This window comes from Equus asinus, chromosome 20, assembly GCF_041296235.1.
Source record: "Equus asinus isolate D_3611 breed Donkey chromosome 20, EquAss-T2T_v2, whole genome shotgun sequence".
In the NCBI taxonomy this organism is placed as follows: Eukaryota; Metazoa; Chordata; class Mammalia; order Perissodactyla; family Equidae; genus Equus; species Equus asinus.
In genome coordinates, this window is record NC_091809.1 from 49,730,890 (window position 1) to 49,751,556 (window position 20,667).

At 43.6% G+C, this 20,667-nt stretch overlaps 1 protein-coding gene across 2 annotated transcripts; it reads right to left on the reverse strand.

Moving 5' to 3' along the window:
- Window positions 1-14,007: 14,007 nt before the first annotated feature.
- LOC106840236 (nicotinamide N-methyltransferase) lies at window positions 14,008-18,015 on the reverse strand. Of its 2 annotated transcripts, none has more exons than XM_014855499.3 (3): window positions 17,806-18,015; window positions 16,230-16,437; window positions 14,008-15,052 (listed from the first exon to the last, which is right to left on the reverse strand). In XM_014855499.3, the coding sequence occupies exons 1-3, from the start codon at window positions 17,954-17,956 to the stop codon at window positions 14,623-14,625; spliced, it is 789 nt and encodes a 262-aa protein (XP_014710985.1). In that variant the 5' UTR covers window positions 17,957-18,015; the 3' UTR covers window positions 14,008-14,622. The 2 variants fall into 2 exon arrangements, with proteins under 2 accessions (XP_014710985.1, XP_014710984.1); XM_014855498.3 differs by having other exon boundaries at window positions 16,230-16,440.
- Window positions 18,016-20,667: the final 2,652 nt, after the last annotated feature.

Consider the following 20,667-nt stretch of genomic DNA (forward strand, 5'->3'; position numbering starts at 1 on the left):
AATCAACAGCCTCTGGAAGGAACAAAGAGCAAGAAGGAAAGAGGGAGAGAGGAAGGAAGGAGGAAGAGAAGGGAGAGTTAAAGGGAGGGAAAGAAAGAGAAAGAACAAGCAAAGAAAGCATGTCATTCTCATAGAGCCTGGTAGATGCTCTTCACACGTGGTTGGCTGATAAAGCGTTTGATTCATTATCTCTGAACATGACCTTACAGGAAAATAGTTCTGCAATACTTAGTGCATAAAAGATCAAGGTAGTAAGGCACTCTTTCCCAAAATGCCATGCTCTAGACTCCAGAGGCTGCTAGATCAACTCTGTTGCTAGAACACACTATACAAACCCAAAATATAAATATTGCTTAAACTTTCTAGATAAAAGATTCCACATATTGACATATCAGTTTCCAGCGATATGCCTGCTAGCTCTCAAGACATACCCTCTTCCTGAAAACCACTAAAAATGCTGATATATAAACATAGATATGTCATATTTTATATATAGCAATAGAGACGTTTAACAGAATATTAGACATAATTGAAGAGAGAACTTGTAAATTAAAAGATAGGCTAAAAGAAATTACCCAAAATGTAGCAGAGAGAGAAGGAGAAATGGAAAATATGGAAAATTTAAGAGACACAGAGTACGGAGTGAAAAGGTCAAACATATGTCAAATCAGAGTTCCTGTTGGAGAGAAGAGATAGAATGGATCAGAGTAATATATAAAGAGATTCCAGTACTGATGAAAGGTACTGTATCAGTTAGAGTCTAGTCAAGAGACAGAATCCAAACCAGTAATTTGAACTGGAAAAATGGAATATAAAATTTAATATAAAGAATTATTAAGTAAGTAAAAAAATAGTTAACTACTAAGAGAGTTAAAAAGAATTCTAAGGTGTAACAGAGGTGGCAAATGTGGAAAGTTGCTTGGGCTGATGGTACAAGGGAACCAGAGAAAAACAGAAACTTAGAGTACAGAGCCATAGAACTGAGAGTCACAGGCCTGACGAGAACACACTGCTGTTGCAGGAATTCTGGCCACCTCAGGAACCCAGGAAATGCCACTGCAGGAACTAGCCATGCACTGAGCCACTAGCTCAGTGAAGACTGTCATTGCTAGAGGCTGCTCTCAGGATCACAAGCCCACAACCAGACCTCAGGGGAAAAAACCCAGGAAGTAGCAAGTCTTTCTCCTCCTCAAGTCCTGCGTGTCCCTCCAGCATACCCCAATGGCAGAACCTAACATAGAGACAGCTGGCAAAGGAGAATTGTGTTTGCAGAACCCAGCTTTCACATCATAAAATACAGAAGGGCAATTGGAGCTGCAAAGTAACAAATTGATAACTGGCACAGATATCAATACACAGGATCAATAATAGGTAATATTTATTGAGCACTTATTCTGTGCAGGTACTGTTCTATGTGTTTTGTAAACATTAACTCATTTAATCCGTATAACAATTCTATGAGGGACTACACTTAGAAGAACAGTGACTCCCAAGTGAGACAGATAAAAAGCAATCCACTCCTAGACATTTTATTGATAAAACTGCAGAACAACAAATACTATGAGAAGATGTTGCAAACATCCAGAGAAAAACACAGGTTACCTTCAAAGAGTGAAAGTTACACTGACAGCTGACTTTGCAGGGAGACTAAGGAAGCCAGAAGACAGAACAATATTGACAATGGGCTAAAACAAAGTACCTGGCAATTTCGAATTCTATAACCAGAAAAAGTCTTTCTTTTGCCATTAATAGGTCTTCTCTAATGGAAATCCTAAATGACATATTTCAGACAGAAGGAATGTGAACTCAGATGGACGGTCTGAGATACAAGAAAGAATGAAGAACAAGTAAGGAGGCTAATTTGTGAGTAATTCTAAGGACATATAAAAAATAATCCAGATGGAATTACATACAAAATAACAATAACCTATAAATTTCAGGGGAAGGTGAATACATGGAGTTGAAGTGGCCTAGATCATTGTGTTGTCCAAGAAGGGTAAAAGTATTGATTATCTTTAGACTTTGATAAGTTAACGATGCAAATTGTAGTTCTAAGCAGATGATGGTGCCCTGCCCATATTCCCTTGGCGCTTACCAAGTCTGAAGAGGTCAACATCTTTCCACTGTAAGCACCTGAGACTCTGCCTGAGGGTTTTCTCTGGTCACAGGAGCATGTTCAGCCTCCACATAGAATATGCCGGAAAAGCCAGGGAGTTAATGCAGCGGTCCTCAGGCCCTCACCCAATGACAGCGCAAAGTTGCTTAATGAGTACACCAGCTTCCTTGCTCCTGGGATAGGAATGCTGAAACGTGTTCTATTTACTCTCCCAGAGGTCCCCAGCAGGACTGAGCCCCAGCTGCCCACAGCAGTAACTGGCTCATTAATGCAGCCTTCCTTTCTTTCTCTGTCTCACTTTCCTATTCCCTCATTGGTGCTTCATGGAATCCAAAGTAAAATGCCTACATTCCAATTTTAGATTCCACAAAGATAATGTAATCAAACTGCATCGACTTCCAAATTAGTAGAGGAGGGGAAATGGAGTGACCAAAAAAAATCAATTCAGAAGAAGCCAAGGAATGAGAGAAAAAGAAACATAGACCTGTTTAGCCAAATACAAAGTATAAAATAAGGTCACTTACAGAGAGTTAAAAACAAACAAAAACACATAATAATACATAATACTTGAACAGCAGGATTAATCAACTTGATTAATGGACACATATAAAATATTGCATCCAACACCTACACATTCATTTCAAGAATACAGAGGCTGTTAAAAATTACCATGCACTAGCTCATAAAGCAGGCCTCAATGTATTTCAAAGGACTGAAATGATATGGAGTATGTTCTTTGACCAATGCATTTAAGTTAAAAGTCAAAAATAAAAAGATAGCTAGAACACCCTAATTTGTTTACAAATTAAGAAACCAAGAAGTAACCCATAAATAACCCATGGGTCAAAGAAAAAATCACAATGGAAATTATAAAATCTTTTGAACTGAGTAATATTAAAAATAGTACGTATCAAAATTTGTGGATTGAAGCTAACGCAGTATTTAAAGCGAACTGTATTCCTTAAATGTGTATTCTAGAAAAGAAGAAAAACTGAAAATTAACGAGCTTATGAAGTTAGGAAAAGAGCAGCAAAGTAGACATAAGTAGAAAGGAAAAAAATAACACAGAGTAGAAACTAATGAATTTAAAAGTTAAGATACAATAAGGAAGATTAGCAAGGCCCAGAAGTTGGCTCTCTGCAAAGACTAATACAATTAATAAATTTCTGATTAGAATGATCAAAGAAAAAAGAGACAAGGCACATATATATAGCCAATGTCAAGAACAGAAAAGGGCGTCTCATGGCAGATGCTGCAGACATTCAAAAAGATATTATGAAGATATCATGAATAACTTTATACCAATATATTTAAAATTTAGATTTAGAAGTTCTTACATCAATATACAACACATACAAAAACAAAATAGACCTATAACCATCAAAGAATTTAAATTGAAAATTGTTCCCACACAAAACCCTCAGGGAAGATGGCCTCACAAGTGAGTTCTAGCATATACGCCAGGGATCAATAATTCTACTCTTACACAAACTCCTGCCAAGAACAGAAAAAAGGAAAATCTCTCTCCACTAATTTTATGTCTAGTAAAACCATAAAACCAAGGTTATTTGTAAGAAAGAAAAATCACAAGCTAAAATCACTCACAAACACAAGTACAAAAACCCTAAACTAATTATTGTTTAGTCGATAAGATAGCAAACATTTGTACGGTTCTTTGTTCCAGGCACTGATTTAAACATTTTGGACATATTACTAAACCTTCCAATAGTTCCGTGTTAGGTACTATTATCTCCATTTCAGCATATGAGGAGACTGAGGCAAGAGAGTTTAAGTAACTTGCCCAGGTCAAACTGCCAGATAGTGGTATAGCCAGGTTTCAGACCTAAGCAGTTTAACTCAAGAGCCTATTTTTTTAGTAGTCACACGATGACCCCTGACCCCAGTGGGTTCATACCAGGAATACAAGGCAACTTGACATTCAAAAATCAATTAATGTAGATCATCATATTTATATATTAAAGGGGAAATGCCTTTTGATTGTTCAACACATTTAGAGAGAAAAAAATCTCAAATTCAACATCCATTCACAATAAAAACACCTCTTGGCAAACTGAGAAAAGAATGGAGCTTCCTTAATGTGATAAAGATTATCTATGAAAACTCCAACTAACATCATACTTAACAATGACACATTTAAAAGCTTTCTCTTCCACTTGAGGACAGAGACAAGAATGCTAACGATTACCAATTTTATTCAATGTTCTGCCAGGGGTCTTAGACAGTATAGTAGGTAAGAAAAATAAATTAAAGCTTTAAGGATTGGAAAGGAAAAAGATATAACTATTAGACTAAGCAGTTAATATAATGATGATATAGATAGAAACTGAAAAATAATCCACAAATAAACTACTGGAATTAGCAAAGTTTCTGGATACAAAATCAATATAAAAAACTAAATTCATTTTGTAGGGGTGGAAAAATTTTTCCTTCTTCCCTTCTAGGTTCTTTGGGTGTTCTATTAACTAAATTGACATAAGACAGATTAACAGGAGAAAAACATTTAATTACATACGTCCTGGGGCCCCACAAAGACAGGAGACTCAAAGGTAGTTGGACAAGTGAGGTTGATACCATCATGAGTTAAGGAGGAGTAGGGGTCTGGAGCTTCAAAGGGAGGAAGACAATTCACGGGAAGATGAGAAGAACAAATGTTTGGTAAACAAATGTTTGCCACGCCGTGAAGATACATCTTTCTGATATAAAAGGTTATCTCTGATATTAGCTCTTCTCCTGATACAGGCTCCCTATGTAGATTCTTTCAGTCAGTTAAGGGAGACGTAAAAGCACTTCCTGGGGCTGCTGAGTCTTAATTGCCTTCAGCTCCAAACAATCCACATGCCAAAGTGGCACATTTTGGGATGGCACATTCTGCTTCCTCTCAATTTCTAAACAGCAACAGTTATAAAATAAAATTTAAAACAGACTTCATTCACAATGGCCTTAAAAGATGTGAAGTACCTAGGAATAAATCCAACAAAATATGTACAAGACATTAATGGAGAAAATTATAAAATTTTATTGAAAGACATTAAAGAAGACCTAAATAAATGCAGAAATATACCACTTCATGGATTGGAGGACTCAACGTTGTAAAGATGTCATTTCCTTCCAAATTGATTTATAGACTCAGTAAAATCCCAATTAAAATCTCAATAGGTTTTTGTTGGAACTTGACAAGCCAGCTCTAAAATTTATTTGACAGTGCCAAGGGCCAAGAGTAGCTACTCTTGAAGAAGAAAAATAAGGTACAAGGACTTGCTCTACACATATAATACTTATCATAGAGCTATAGTAATTAAGACTGTGTGCTATTGGTACAAGGGTGGACAAATAGACCAATGGAACAGAGTAGAGAGCCCGTAAATTGACCCACACCTTTATGAACATTTGATATATGACAGAGGTGATACCCCGATCAGTGGGGAAAAAGATGGACTTGACAACAAATAGTGCTGGGATAATTGAGTATCCATAGGGGAGAAACTGGAATTAGAATCTCTCTTCATACTATACACAAAAGTCGATTCAGATGGATTTAAAAACTATGTATGAAGGGCAAAACTCTCAAGATTTAGAAGGTAATATAGAAGAATAGCTTCATGACATTGGGGGTAGAGAAGGATTTCCTAAGCCAGATACAAAAACTATTCATTGTAAATTTGAGTATATTGCAATTAAGAATGTCTTTTCAACCAAAGACGTACTAAGAGAGTGAAAGACAAGCCAAGATACTACAACACATAAAACTGACAAAGGACAAGGATCCAGAATTTAGAAAGAACTTCTGTGAATCAAAATCAAGATAAAGAACAACACAGGAGACTTGAACAGACCCTTTATAAGAAAGAAATCCAAATGGCCAATAAACCTATGAAAAGATGCTGAATCTCATCAATGAAAAGCAAATTAAACCGCAGTGAGATACAATTCCACGGCCGGCAAATTGGCAAAAATAACATCTGACCAGCACCAGGGACCTTGATCACAGATATTCTCATGTATTTCTAGTGCACACATAGATGGGTTCACCGTTCTGGAGAACAGGCTGCATTCACTGGTAGAGTTGAGTTTGTGCATATCCTATGCCCAGCAGTTGCACTTCAAGTGTTACCCTAGAGAAAATCTGGCACACACACATGAATGTTCTAAGCAGCATTGTTTGAAATAGCCCCCAACTAGAGACAACGTAAATGTCCAGCAACAGTAGAATAAATGAATAAATTGGAGTCACAACAACGAAAACGAACCCTTTACAGCTATAGGCATCAACATGGATGATTCTCCAAATGACATAGAATGAAAGAAACAAGGTATAAGGAAGACTTACATTTTAATTCCATTTATATAAAGTTCGAAACCATCAAAAGTAAACAACATTATTTAGTGATGCATAAATGAATGGTACGCTGTAAAGAAAAGCAATGAAATGGTTTCTATAGACGGCAGGATGGAGTTGCCTCTGGAGGGAAAGAAGGGGGTTGTGCTCAAGCGAGAGAAGGGGTGCTTCTAAGATCCTGCAGAGTTCTATTTCCCAACTGGGGGTGGTTACCTGGTGTTCCTTTTCTATTAATCTTTATACTATATGTAAATGTTTTGTGAACGTTTCTATATGTATGATATATCTCATGACTTAAAAAAACATCCTGCTGTCTAGACGCAGAGTCACTTTTGAAACAAGCGCAGATTTTGAGATCAAGGGCACTTGATCACATAGGTTTTCCCATTTCCTCTGTGAGTTAGACCCCAGCATGTCTCTTTTTTACTCAGTTTTATCCAATGGGGTTAAATCACTCAAGGGCATTAAAGGATAAATGACGATCTCAACAAAAATGGGTCAAGGATGGCGGGGAGCATGACAGAAACAGCCGCTCAAGTTTTCCTTCCAAGCTTCTCTTTCCAATCCTGGAAGAAGTCCTTCTGTGCTTCAGACATCAAGGGCTGCTTTAGATCAGAGGCGCGGAATGCTCCAGAGATGATCCAGGCTCCAGGAGGCAGGGATCTCTCCTTTTACATCCATGGCTCCTGCTTATCTTCAAGAAAGAAATGTAGGCCCAGGTACACCACAACCATCAGGAGGATGCCCCCATCACCTCTTCCCGCTGCACAGGGGCCAGGGTTGGGGGTGGAGGGGGTTGGCTTGTGCTACAGAGAAGCACGTCTCCTGAGCCTCCTCCTGGTTCTTCGCTCAAACTAGACCCGAGACTGGGTGTGAGCCCCCAGGTCAGAATCCAAGGCAGGGCCAAATTAAGCAGCTCCTGGAGTCAGAGGAACCAGCAATTTGGGAGCCTTTCATGCCCTTGGTAATTAATAATAAACAAAATTACAAGCAAAATGATAACTCATCAAATTTGATGCGGTCTCATAGGGCCTGCTTTAGATTCTAATGAACACGTATGCTGAGTCCAGGGATGATTAATCTGAGATTTGATGGCAGGGAGTAGGGAGCCCTTTCTCAGAGTCCACAGTCTCCCAGCTTCTCTGTTTTGTTAAGAGTCCTGGCTACCTGTGAGGAAGAAAGCAGGCTGCTCCATCAGATCGGGAGAGGGGCCCTGTGTGTGCACAAGGAGCCGTGCTTCCTATGTTTCTAACAGTGCAGACTCTCACAGAGTTTTGGGTTGAAAACCCCCTGCCACACAGATACTGATTCAGGTGGGAACTAGTTATCTGCCTATCAATACTCACGAGTCCCCACATTTTAAACTGGCCACCGAATCTGTTGCCCAGGTTGCAGAAAGCTTTGGGAAAGATGCCAATGGGGTGGGGGTGGAGGGGAGTGTGATGTGATCTGCATGGCTAAAGGAAGAAGAGTGATGGGAGAAAAGCGTTCTTGGGAGTAGGGGCCGTTGAGGGCTACTTGGAAAACAAAGAGTTTCCTGAACCTCAGCCTGGGACAATTCCAGGATGCAGCCAAGAGACGTCCAGCCCCATCCGCCCCCATTGAATGGTTTGTGGACTGCCGGGAGAGAGCATTCGGGGCCTTTGGCAGAGCCAGGACCAGTGGCTTTGCTGCAGTAGGTGGCCAGCTTGCTGGAGATCAGCATGTACCCAGAAGATGTAATGCCAAAGCTCAGTGAGGCCAAAAATCAGGCAGGAGCTTCCTCAACACCCACCTGGTAAAAGCTGAGAACTTGAGTGGCTTCTGTGCCATCTGGATTGTTTTGTTTTGTTTCCTTTCCTCCTTGGGGTGATGTCCCTTAGTGATATGCTTACTTACAAAGCTTACTAAGATCTGATTTAGGGCTAGCTTCCCTGTTCCAATGGTTTTTGTTTCTTGTTCCATACTAATTACTGTAATGGTATAATATACGTTTAGGACACCCATTCTATCACTAATAATGCTATGCAGATATGAGCATAAAGTATTTCACTCTTTTCTCCCTCTGTTTATTACACAAGTAAAATCAAACAGTTTTATGTTCTGAGTAAAAGCTGTTTGGACTAAGATTGGATCTTGTGATTCTGTTCCCCTTTTATTGTTTTGTTTAGTTTTTGAAAAAACATGAGGTCAGGCGATTAAAAGAGAATGTTTATGAAATTGGAAAAAAGCAGTGAAGGCTGAACATAGACTTTTAAAAAATTGAGGATGGATGTAATAACCTCCTGGAAATCAGATTCTATCATGCAAAAGTAAAAAGCTGTGATTGTCAGTCTTCAATCTCTTGTCAGAAGCTTTTGAAATGAACTAAAAATCTGTATAGTGGAAGTGAGTTCATCCATTCAATTCTGTTTTCTTTTTCCCCTCCCACTTTTCACTTTCATTCCCTCCATAGGCAACCATTCTTTGGTGTTTGATGTATATTTTCTTTATGTGTATTTTTGTAAAATATGTATTATTGTTTAGTATGCACATACTTTCATTTACATCCTTTTCACTCTGCTTTTAAGGCCCATTCACATTGCCATGTGTACGCGTGGTCCATTACTTTTTGCCACTGCGTAGTTCTCCATGACTCGAATCCCCTCATTTACTTATCTGCTCCCCCAGTGATGGACACCCAGATTACCTCTAACTCCCCAATACAATGTTTCTGTAAATATCCATGTCTCCTCTGTGTCGACTGGTGTGAGGATTTCCACGGGGTATAGGCCCAAGAGTAGAATTGCTGAGTCATAAGATATCCACGTGTTTAATTTTAGTGAGAACCACCAGATTGCCCCAGCAAGGCTACACCAACCTACATCCCTACCAGCAGGGCATGGGAATTCCTATATCACCATACACACACACTCCTCCAACCTCTACCACAATTCTTGGAATGATCTATTTTACCAATTTTTCCAGTCTAATGAGAATAAGTGAAGTGGTACACTTTTTTATTTTGTCTTTCTTTCATGGATTTGAGCACATCTAAACACGCATATCAGTGAGGTAGGTGAAATGATGTAACAAACCCCAAATCTCAGTGGCTCAACAAATAAAGACTTATTTTTTGTTCACATCACAGTGCAGGGTGGTGGAAGGCAGGGCCAGGCTACTGTTTCAGGTGGTCACACTTCTATGTACGTGTAGCCCTGTCTTCCTCTAGAGCCTAGAGTCTTCCACTGGATTCTCTGCATCCAACAGCAGGGGAGGGAAGACAGTGGCCCAGGACAATGGCACAGGAGGTTGGAGGGCCCTGTCTAAGCTGTGCCACACATTGATCCATTCATTCCTTGGGTGGAACTCAGTCACATGGCCTGAAGCAAGGGGGCTCAGAAATGTTGTCTAGCTCTGTGCCAAAGAAGAAAAGACGTGTAAATTGGTGAAGAGTTAGACAATCTCTGCCACAAAATATTTGTAATTTTGGGGGTTTCCTCTTCTATAAATTTCCCAATCATATCCTTGCTCCTTTTTCTCTTTGGACTTCTTCCTATTGTTGTTGACTTGTATATTCTTTGTATAGTCTAGGAAGTATTGATTCCCTGTTGGTTTTATCCATTGCAAATATTTCTTCCAATAGGTCTGCCTGATCACTTCGGCTATGAGGTCTTTCATCAATCAGGAATTGAATTTTTACGTAACCTAGTTAATCAACATTTAGCCTTATGGTTTTTGTTTTTGAAATTGTGTTTGCTGTTTGCTTACAATCTCAACCTCTGGATTTCTCTTGAATGTACTCTGTCACTACTTCCTTTGTCAATTTCCCCATCAGTCCCCAATTTGCAGGGGAGTCACTCATTAAGCCACAGGGAAGTAGAAGGTCCCATAGAAAAGGCCCACCCAGAAACTAATTTCCCAGCCTCCAAGTCTCCCTTCCAGCATCCAATTTCCCCTAATCCTGTAGGCCCCAGCCTGGAAAAACTCAGTTCTCCAAAGCTCTTATAGAAATGTACAAAACTGCTCAGGAATCCTTTCAACTGGCTGGAGAGGTAGGCAAGAGCCAGATCACAGAACGTGTACCTATTAAGATGGTTGCAACATTAAAGGCTGTTGAGTTGGAACTTTCTCAGACACACTGCAACTTCTTTTAACCTCCCTCCACCTAGTTTTTTAACTTTGATCTCTTGCTCACATTGTCCCTTTGCCTGAAAAGCCCTCTCTAACTTTGCATGGCAAAACCTTCTTATTCTTAAGACTCAACTTGGGAATTACTTCCAGGAAGCTGTCTCTGACCTCCCTCCACCCCACCCCCAAGTCTAGATTAATGCATCTCTTCTGTATTCCCCAATGCCCTGCACATCTCTCTCACACTGAACTTAGCACATTATATCGCAAGGGCTATTTGTCTACCTGATTATGAACTTCTGGGAAGAGCCTGAGTCCAATTCACCTTTGTCCTCTTAGCACTAGCATGGGACCTAACACATGCAGTGGACTTAATAGCTGTCGAATGGATCTGATGGGCGTACTATGCCCCATGCCCTGCGTTTGGTCCCTCCGCCCCAGTTTCACAGGCTTTGGGGACGTTTTCACTATAGCAGAGAGGGCCCAGAAGAATTCCTCTCCAAAGGCCAGCTGGGGTGCCTCTCCCTTGGTCTGTCGTCCAGGCTACTTATGGGCCAGTCTCTAGTGGGGCCCTGGAGCAGGCAGACTGAGGTTAGGTTTCTGGAGCCTTAGCTTCCATCATGGAGAGGGGCAGTGCATATTACACATGGCTGAGTGAAGGTTGGTGAAAACCAGGGTGCTCTGTGCTGGCAGAGGCCCTCCTCCTCCTGGTTCCCCCATTCAGAGGTCAGGTTGAACAGGGAGACAGGCCTCAGGCAAATGAGCATGCCGTGGACAAGCAATGTTGAGGGAAGAGTCCTCCCACCCCATTGGCCCTGCAGCCTGTCAATCTCAAGGCTCGGCTGCCACCTTGTGTCCAGAGAGTGAAGGACAAGGGAAACAATTAAAACAGAGCTAAGACTGGTCCCCAGAGAGCCACTGGCTGTCCCTGAGCCTTCTTCTCCCGAAGGGCACACCCCCTCACAGAGACTCGCATTCAGCAGCACGACTTGCCTTGTCCTCCAGGAGTGGGCCACCCACCCCACTCACTGCCTGTCACTTCCCCCGGAGGTCTGAGCATCTGGGATCCTCCTCTGGAAGGCAAAAGGGAAGGGCTTGAAATTTTTAAACGGGGCTTCTTTGTGGGAGGCCTGCAGGATGCAGAACAGGCAGGAGAGCAGCTCCTGTCGGCCTGTCGATTCTGCCTCCAGAGGCATTCTCGCTCCAATTTTGGAGAGCTCTGTTATAAAGAGAGGGAGACGGTTGGGCTTGGCACCCCTCCCCCAGGTGCCCCTGCTCTCACACCACTGGCTGTGCGAAGTCCCATCTAGGTCTGTCCATCCCATGCACCTGTATGGATCCCCCCTCCCACCCACTCTGACCCCATTCCTCTCCACAGTATGACCTTGTTTGTATCCTTCTTAGGGCTTCTCACACTCTCTTTTCATCTACTCTTTTATTGTCTGCCTTCCCTTCCCCTCCCAAGTAGAAGGAGGGCAGGGCCTTGTTGGACTTGTTCCCCGTATCCCCAGAATACAGAACAGGGCCTAGCACACAGCAGCCACTCAGTGTACGCTTCCTGATCCAGGGTCCCGAACATGCCGATGTCCACCCATGGCTCCCACCTTGGCCACGCTGCTTCTTCGACCTGAAATGCCTTTAACGCTCCAGCCCACCCCACCTCCACCTCACTGTCTGCCTGGCAACCTGGGACTTACCGTTAGTTCAAGGCTCACTTTAAACATGACCTCTTTGGAACGCCTCCCTTATCTCCTCCAAATTAGGCAATTCCTTCTGTGTGACCTCACCTCCCATAACACTGCTGTCATGACTGTCTGTGAGCTCAGTGAGGTCAAGAATGATGTCGTGTGTATTCTCACATTCTCAGTGCCTGGCAGATGGCAGATGCTAAATAAATATTGACGACATCTGATAAGCCCTGGAGAGGCTCACAGAGCCCAATGCCCCAAGTTCCGTCCCGAGGTCTCACAGGGAGACCATGTTCTAGGCAAAAGAAACATCATATCATTGCCCAGTATCTTCCTAAGGCCATGCATCGTTTCCTCCAGCAGGAATGCCTTTCCAACCATCCTCCTCCTTTATAACTCATCTTGCCTTCCACTTCCTCCATGAAACTTTCCTTGAACTAATCCCTCCATCTTCGGTGCTTCCCATCACTATCCCTCTCCCAAGCAAATTCTGCCTTGTAGTAGAGTCCCATGCCTACTCAAGGGGTGCTTAATAAAAGTGTGTTGTTCGTTAATTCAATGAATGTAAACCCTTTCCGGTCCCTTGCTACACCTTGCACATATTGGTATTTCTTTATCTCCCATGAAGCCAAACATGATGCCTACTCATATTCGGCCCACAAAGTGTATGCAGTAACTTGAATGTCGTATAAAGGAGCCAATAGCTCCTTGATGTGAATGCCGGTGTAACTAACGCCAGGACCCCAGAGGAACCTACTCCAGGGTGCACACCCACACTTCATGCAGTGAGGTAGTGCATTGGGCAACTCGGTCCTGCCAGAGCACCTGCCCTGGACACCCTCCCCATACGCCAGCCCACCTTACTCTTCACCTTCTGCTTTCCGGCCCAGCCCAGCTTTATGGCCACATACTTCAGTGTACATTTGGAGCTCTCCTTGGAAGGAGTGTTAACACTCAGCCTCTGGGTCCGTCTACTGTAATCTTCTCCTGGCAGCTAACTCCTGAACTGAACTCAGCCTTCGGGAGTCAGCATCACCTATGACTCATGTGGTGGCACCACAGATAGATCTGACCCACCCTCTACTACCATCGTCAGTGTGCACACACACACACAAGCACCTATTCACATACGCACACGGGAATATACAGAGATGCACACACATTGGGTAGAATATAATCAAGGCCTTAGATGTTGCAACCATGTTTAGTGTGAGGCCCAGACCTGGGCAAAGGTTCTGACATGTAGCACAGTGCCTAGCTTTACGTAGGCACTCGACAAATATTTGTTGAATGAGTAAAGTCCCTGTTTGCCCACCTCCCGCCCCCTACCAACTGTCACAGCTTTGGCATTTCTCTGCCCCCTTGAAGGGCTGGCCTATCCTACCATGCCAGGCGCCCAGTGTGTTAACAGTGCCCTAGAGGGACAGGGCCCTAACCTTTGTACCCAAGTGTCTTCAGTTTTTCTTGAAGTTCACCAAACACAGTATGTTAACTCCCTCGGGGTCTCGGCACATGCTCCTGGGAGTTCCTGCTCTTCATTCTCCTTCCTTCACCTGGCTGACTCGTGGCCACCCTTTAGATCTCTCTGATCTGCTGCTGATTTCTTGAAAAAGTCTTTCCCAAGTGCCCCATCCCTGTCCCAAACTGGGTTAGGTGGGTTCCAGTGGACAAAGAGGGAAAACAACTTCTCGAGCTCTCTTCAGAACTGCTTATTACACGCATGTATAGGGTCAGCCAAAACCTGTACGCACACAGTGTTCACGTAGTTCTCTACCAAGTGTATTCATGTTATATTTTTCGGGTCTCATAATAACCCTGGGGAGGGATGTTATTATCTCCATTTCAGAGATGGGGAAACTGAGGCTCTGAGATATTGACAATCCAGCTAAAGTCACAAGAACAAGTTAGCCAGAGAGCCAAGTATCAAATCCGTGTCTCCTGACACGGGGCCTGTGTTCTTTTCCTCTCCTGGGGCGGGGCTGCAGCATTATCGGGGTGAGGATGCAGCGGGTAGATGAGCTCAGAAGCTGTGCAGTCCCGAATTACCTAAAATAGGAGATCGTGGGGGACTCCACCCTCTTCACTCCACACAACCCTGAGGAGCCCTCGAAACCAGAGGAGGCACAGGTTTATTTCTCTGGTCCAATTCTTTCCCCAACCCTCGGCTATTAGTGGAGTATATCATAAACCTCTCTGTTTGAGATAAACATCCCTGTTTACCTGGCAATCATGTACAATAAGACTCTAAAAGCATTTGCTGGTAAGGATTCTAAATGAAACTGGCTAAATGAAGAGGCAAGCAAATGAGGTGGCAGAATGACAGGTGGCAGTCCTGCCCCTGCTCGCTCCTGGCTCCTTCCAGGTCTGCTGCATCAGTCCCTTCTCCGGGCCACGAGGAAGAACATGCCCGTGTAGTCTGAGCGGTCGTCTGAGCCCTCAGCAGGCCGCTGAGCCTTCTCCAGCTTCTCGATGGTGAAGCCCGTCTCCTGCAGGGCCTCCAGCAGGAATTTCTCCTCCAGGGGCAGTGCGGAGAACCTCTTGTCGCCCACCATGTAAAAGGTGGTCTCAAAGCCCCCGCTCAGCACCAGATGGCCTCTGGGCCGGAGCAGGGTCCTGAGGTGGCGCAGGGCTGCCCGGCAGGCCCCCAGGGTGGGGCAGGCAGCCTCGAGGCACAGCGAGGAAATGAGGCAGTCAGCAGGAGGCAGGACTGCGGGTTCCAGGGGCCGTTCTTTCAGAATGTCACACTTGAGCACCTGGCGGACAGTTCTCCTCAGCCGCTCCTCCTTCTCAGTCCACTTGTCTCTGGAGTGAAGAGGAAAGAGTGGCCAGCTGGGTCATGCTCATCGTGTGAGATGCAGACAGCACTCCTAGTCATTCCCTGCCTTTTTCACACAGACTCCCAGAATATGAGGTTGCCAGTTTTACAGATGAAGAAACTGAGTCCCAGAAAGAGAGGGGGTCATGAAGCCAGCTGTTGACAAGGTCAAGCCTGGGACCTGCTGACCCTGTGGTCAGTGCTCCTTCCACCTCCAGGCCCTCTCCTGCTTGTACTCCCGGCAGTTAGCCCATTCTCGTTCAGCTAGGTCCACGCTTAATGCGACTCAGGCAAGGGCAACAAGAAAGGGCAAGTCTGCCTGGGGTCAGCTGAGGAGAACTACAAAGCGAGCTTGGTAGACTTGGTTGGGGACCCCCAGTCTCTCCAATACCTTTCCCTCCCGTGTCCCCCGGCCACTCCACTCAACCTCCTCATGACCACACACGTTTTCTTCTCACCTGTACCTGTTCTCAGGATGTGGGGCTCACTCATATTGAGGTGTGAATAAGGACTAGTAATTAAAAGGTTTACTCTTTCCAGTTCTGCATTTTAAAAAAGTCCTAGTCTTAAGTAAAAGGAATAAGAATTCACTGTACAACTTCAATCAGGTTACCTAACTAGGGAGAGTCATATTTTGGGAGTGGAGGTGTTATGGTGGACCTTCCTGGTGCCCTGAGATTACACAAGGTAAGTAAATTCTGTTCCACCTGCATGCAAGATTGGTCTTAACTCTGTCCCCCACCTCATGTGGTCCACAGAAAGATTACACAAGCTTGGAGCCACCTGGAGGTTGGAATTGGAACAACAGGTGTCCCAGCCAATCAGAATGGGTGCCTGCCATAAACAACCAGCGGGCAGCTGCCCTGCCATTCCATAGCTGCTTGGGGTCATACCTTGGCATTCTGGGTAGGCTTTCATGACAGTTTCTTTCTGGCTCCGTGTCTGTCTCTAGTCATCTATTTCTGTTCCCTCTTTTGGTCTTTATAGGACTCATATCTCACTCTTCCTCCTTTCTTCTTCTTGGGGCCCCACTGACTTCCTTACTTCTTAGTTTCCATCTGCCTTGCCATTTCTACGTGAGCCCTCTGGAAAATTCTTGATTCAGAGAGCTAAGTGAAGCTCCTGGTATCATGAAGTTCCCAAAAGAAACAGCAAACCCCTTACCTGTTCCCCTCAAGCTCACATACGTATTTCACCACTGGAGACCAGTCAAATGCCCCTGGCATCTTTTTTAGCCATTTTTCCAGCTCCAGGCGGTTCTTGTCTGTGTAGTCGGTGGCGATGATCTCCTCGAAAGACTCGCAGGCGGAGAGAAGCTGATAAATGGTGGGCCCAGAGCCAATGTCAATCAGGAGTTTGCCTTTCAGTCCACCTGCTTTAGAACAGGAACATTCTAGATTATCTGTACCAAAGCATGGCTCTGAGGGCCACACTTGCCAAAAGGCTGTACTCTCTCTATCCCATTTGGAGAGGCTGTAGCGAGTTGGTCATCTGGGAATGTAAACTCCAGGAATCTTGCCTGCACTGACAGCCTCGGGCACCACGTAGCACAGTCCTGGGCACTGAGTACGGATAGTCTGGGGAGGAGGGGAGAGTTTGGAGCAGAAGAGTTTGTTTGGGTGGCGGGCAACTAGTAGAGAACCGACTTTGCCATTTCAACTGCCAATTCACCCTCTCAATAAGTGTTCACAGAAGGAATCTGGTCACATTCCTGAGGACCCTGGCTTCCCTATTCCAAGCACTTTTTGCTGAAGGGCCCTGTGGCCCCACTGAGATCATCTATAACATTCCAAGAACAATCAGCAAACATTTATGGAGCACCGACTGTATTCCCACAAACTTGCCTGGCAGTGTGTGGACTAAAGGAGAATATAGGGCCTGTTCACAGAGCCCTTGGTCTCCCCTCTGTATCCTGCCTTCTCTCCAGCCAGGGAGAGACTGGGTTAACACAAAATATGCCCACCTGGCCAAGGGCTTCCGAGGTAAACCTCAAGGCAACAAGGAGAGGAAACTAGCTGGACCCAAGGGTTCCAACTACCTGCTGAACTTCACCTGCTCATTTGCTCCTGGATGCTCTTGTTACCTTTTGTTTGTTCCCTGTTCATGTGTTTTATCCATAGGGAATAGTGGCAGATAAATTCAGGCAGCCATCAAAAGTTTAAGAAAATTTTACGGCAGAAAATTTTTAATTGGGAAAACTCTAGCTATGGAGTTAGATGTTCTTCTCATGTGAATCATGAAAAGATACCTATTATTTGATTTAATGGCCCAGCCTGCCTAGCACCATTCTTCCCCTAGGGGCAAATCTGAGAGCCACTCGCCCAGGATGTTTTTGTTGTCCTCAGTGGTAATCAGGCAGAAGAGCGAACTTTGGGACTTTGGAGCAAGGCTTCCCACACTTCGTGATGCGCATGTAGCTTCTTTTGTCAGGGAGAGGGAGAAGGCAGGCCCGCTCAGGACCATCAAAGACCACAGTTCTTAGATTTCATGGGAGGAGAAAATCTTGACCTCAGAGACCGCAGAAACTGAGGGCATCTCACCATGTACCATACATTAAGTATATATAAAATCTTCCTGTAGGGCAGTTTCACACTCTCTGAAGGTCCAAAGTTCCTGTCAATTGTCTGACCGCCCTGCTCCACCCCCACCCCAAACCTGCCCTACAGTTGAAAAACACCAGCATCTGATTTAAGATTCGCATGGCCACCCAACCTCCCCCAGGGTTGAAGGAACCCAGCACCTGATTTAAAAGTGGCATTGTAGTGTTTTAGCAGAAAATGGAGGAATTCATCACTCAAAGGATTCTGGCCCAACTTGAAGTAGTCCAGGTAGGCTGTGGGTTCAAAATTCGCCTGATAGACATCAGGCACCGTGGATTCCTGAAAAGCCATGGGGAGCAGTGAGGAAGGAAGGAACCCTGGGTTTGTCTGGGAAGGAACCCTGGACCCTGGCCCTTCTTGATAAAGCTTAGGCTTAGTCACTCCCCTTGGCCCTCAAACAATTAGATGACCAGACAGCCAATGAAGGACGTTTCCTAAACCCTCTCCCTTCGGCCATTCACCTTTGTCACACTCGCCTCCTCTTCTCCACCTCTCCAGGTCCCTCCTCCAGCGACACCACCCTCCACTCCTACGCTGGCCCCCGGGCTTTTCAGTAGCTTTGGCTTGTATGGAACGGTTTCTAGTCCCTTTTGCTCCACTGTATTGCACCCTTTCCTACAGTGGTTTTTCAAACTATTTAAAAAGCATGCCTAATTTTTTTTTTGTTACCTTTTATTAAGATTATGATAGTTTACAACCTTGTGAAATTTCAGTTGTACATTATTGTGTCAGTCATATTGTGGGTGCACCACTTCACCCTTTGTGCCCATCCCCACCCCCCCACCCCCCTTTCCCCTGGTAACCACTAATCTGTTCTCTTTGTCCATGTGTTTAACTTCCACATATGAGTGGAATCATGCAGAGATAGTCTTTCTCTATCTGGCTTATTTCACTCAACATAATACCCTCAAGGTCCATCCATGTTGTTGTGAATGGGATGGTTTTATCCTTTTTTATGGCTGAGTAGTATTCCATTGTATATGTATACCATATCTTCTTTATCCCAGTCATCAGTTGATGGGCACTTAGGTTGCTTCCATGTCTTGGCTATTGTAAATAATGCTGCAATGAACATAGGGGTGCATGGGTCTCTTGGAATTGCTGATTTCAAGTTCTTTGGATAGATACCCAGTAGTGGGATGGCTGAGTCATATGGTATTTCTACTTTTAATTTTTTGAGAAATCTCCATAATGTTTTCCATAGTGGCTGCACCAGTTTGCATTCCCACCAGCAGTGTAGGAGGGTTCCCTTTTCTCCACAACCTCTCCAACATTTGTCACTTTTTGTTTTGGTTATTTTTGCCATTCTAACGGGTGTAAGGTGATATCTTAATATAGTTTTGATTTGCATTTGCCTGATGATCAGTGATGATGAGCATCTTTTCAAGTCCCTATTGCCCATCCATATATCTTCTTTGGAGAAATGTCTGTTCATGTCCCCTGCCCATTTTTTGATCAGGTTGTTTGATTTTTTGTTGTTGAGTTGTGTGAGTTCTTTATATAGTATGGGGATTAACCCTTTGCCGGATATATGACTTGCAAATATTTTTTCCCAATTGGTGGGTTGTTTTTTGTTTCAATCCTGTTTTCCCTTGCCTTGAAGAAGCTCTTTAGTTTGACGAAGTTCCATTTGTTTATTCTTTCTATTGTTTCCCTTGTCTGAGAAGACATGGTGTCCTATGATCCTTTTAATACAGATGCCAAAGAGTGTACTGCCTATATTTTCTTCTAGAAGGCTTATAGTTTCAGGTCTTATCCTTAGGTTTTTGATCCATTCTGAGTTTATTTTTGTGAATGGTGAAAAAGAATGGTCAATTTTCATTCTTTTACATGTGGCTGTCCAGTTTTCCCAGCACCATTTGTTGAAGAGACTTTCTTTTCTCCATCGTATGCCCTCAGCTCCTTTCTTGAAGATTAGCTGTCCATAGATGTGTGGTTTTATTTCTGGGCTTTCAATTCTGTTCCAGTCATCTATGCAGCTGTTTTTGTACCAGTTCCATGCTGTTTTGATTACTGTAGCTTTGTAGTATGTTTTGAAGTCAGGAATTGTGATGCCTCCAGCTTTGTTCTTTTTTCTCAGGATTGCTTTAGCAATTTGGGGTCTTTTGTTGCCCCATATGAATTTTAAGATTCTTTGTTCTATTTCTGTAAATAATGTCATTGGGATTCTGATTGGGATAGCATTGAATCTGTAGATTGCTTTAGGTAGTATGGACATTTTAACTATGTTTATTCTTCCAATCCATGTGCATGGAATGTCTTTCCATCTCTTTATGTCATCATCAATTTCTTTCAGAAAAATCTTGTAGTTTTCATTGTATAGGTCTTTCACTTCCTTGGTTAAATTTACCCCAAAGTATTTTATTCTTTTTTGTTGCGACTGTGAATGGGATTGTGTTCTTGAGTTCTTTTTCTGTTGGTTCATTGTTAGAGTATAGAAATGCTACTGAATTAAAACACGCCTAATTTTTAAACTAAATTCCCTATGAGCCCCAGTACATATGAGCAATAATAGGATGGAGATGCCTTAGTTGGTTTTTAATCTTTAGTGTTCTCTGAACTACACTCTCCAACACAATGCTCTGGTTTCTGTCCTAGACTACTGAATGGATGTTGATAATATTTAGTAAAATACGGAAGACAAGAACAGGTTTTAGTTGAGGAGTGAGGAGGATGAGATGAGAAGAGATGGGTTTAGTTTGGAGCACACTCAATTTGAGGCTGAAAAGTCTAATCTAACCCAGATGCAAGTCTAGAACTCTCAGAGAGATATGAGCTGGAGCTACAGATGTTGTGGGCTGAGTGTGCAAAACATACTTGTTCCATAAGTGAACTGAATTTCTTCTTCGAGTCTCATTCAAATGGGTGGTAGACATTAAATCTCAGTCACTTAGAGTCTTCCTTCACCAGGGGTGGGGTGGGGAACTTACCTGGTGCCAGGCAAGGGGGCTGGCATTTGTCTGTGCTGCTGGCACCTCCTGAGATGACACTGCATGATCTGG

Excerpts from the sequence above, each read along its gene's own strand:
- LOC106840236 (XM_014855498.3), bottom strand. The coding sequence starts at position 17,956 with ATGGCTTTTCAGGAATCCACGGTGCCTGATGTCTATCAGGCGAATTTT. Across the intron at positions 16,441-17,805 it reads CAATGCCACTTTTAAATCAG|CAGGTGGACTGAAAGGCAAA; the intron begins GTGCTGGGTTCC and ends CCTGTTCTAAAG. Across the intron at positions 15,053-16,229 it reads TGTGAGCTTGAGGGGAACAG|AGACAAGTGGACTGAGAAGG; the intron begins GTAAGGGGTTTG and ends TCTTCACTCCAG.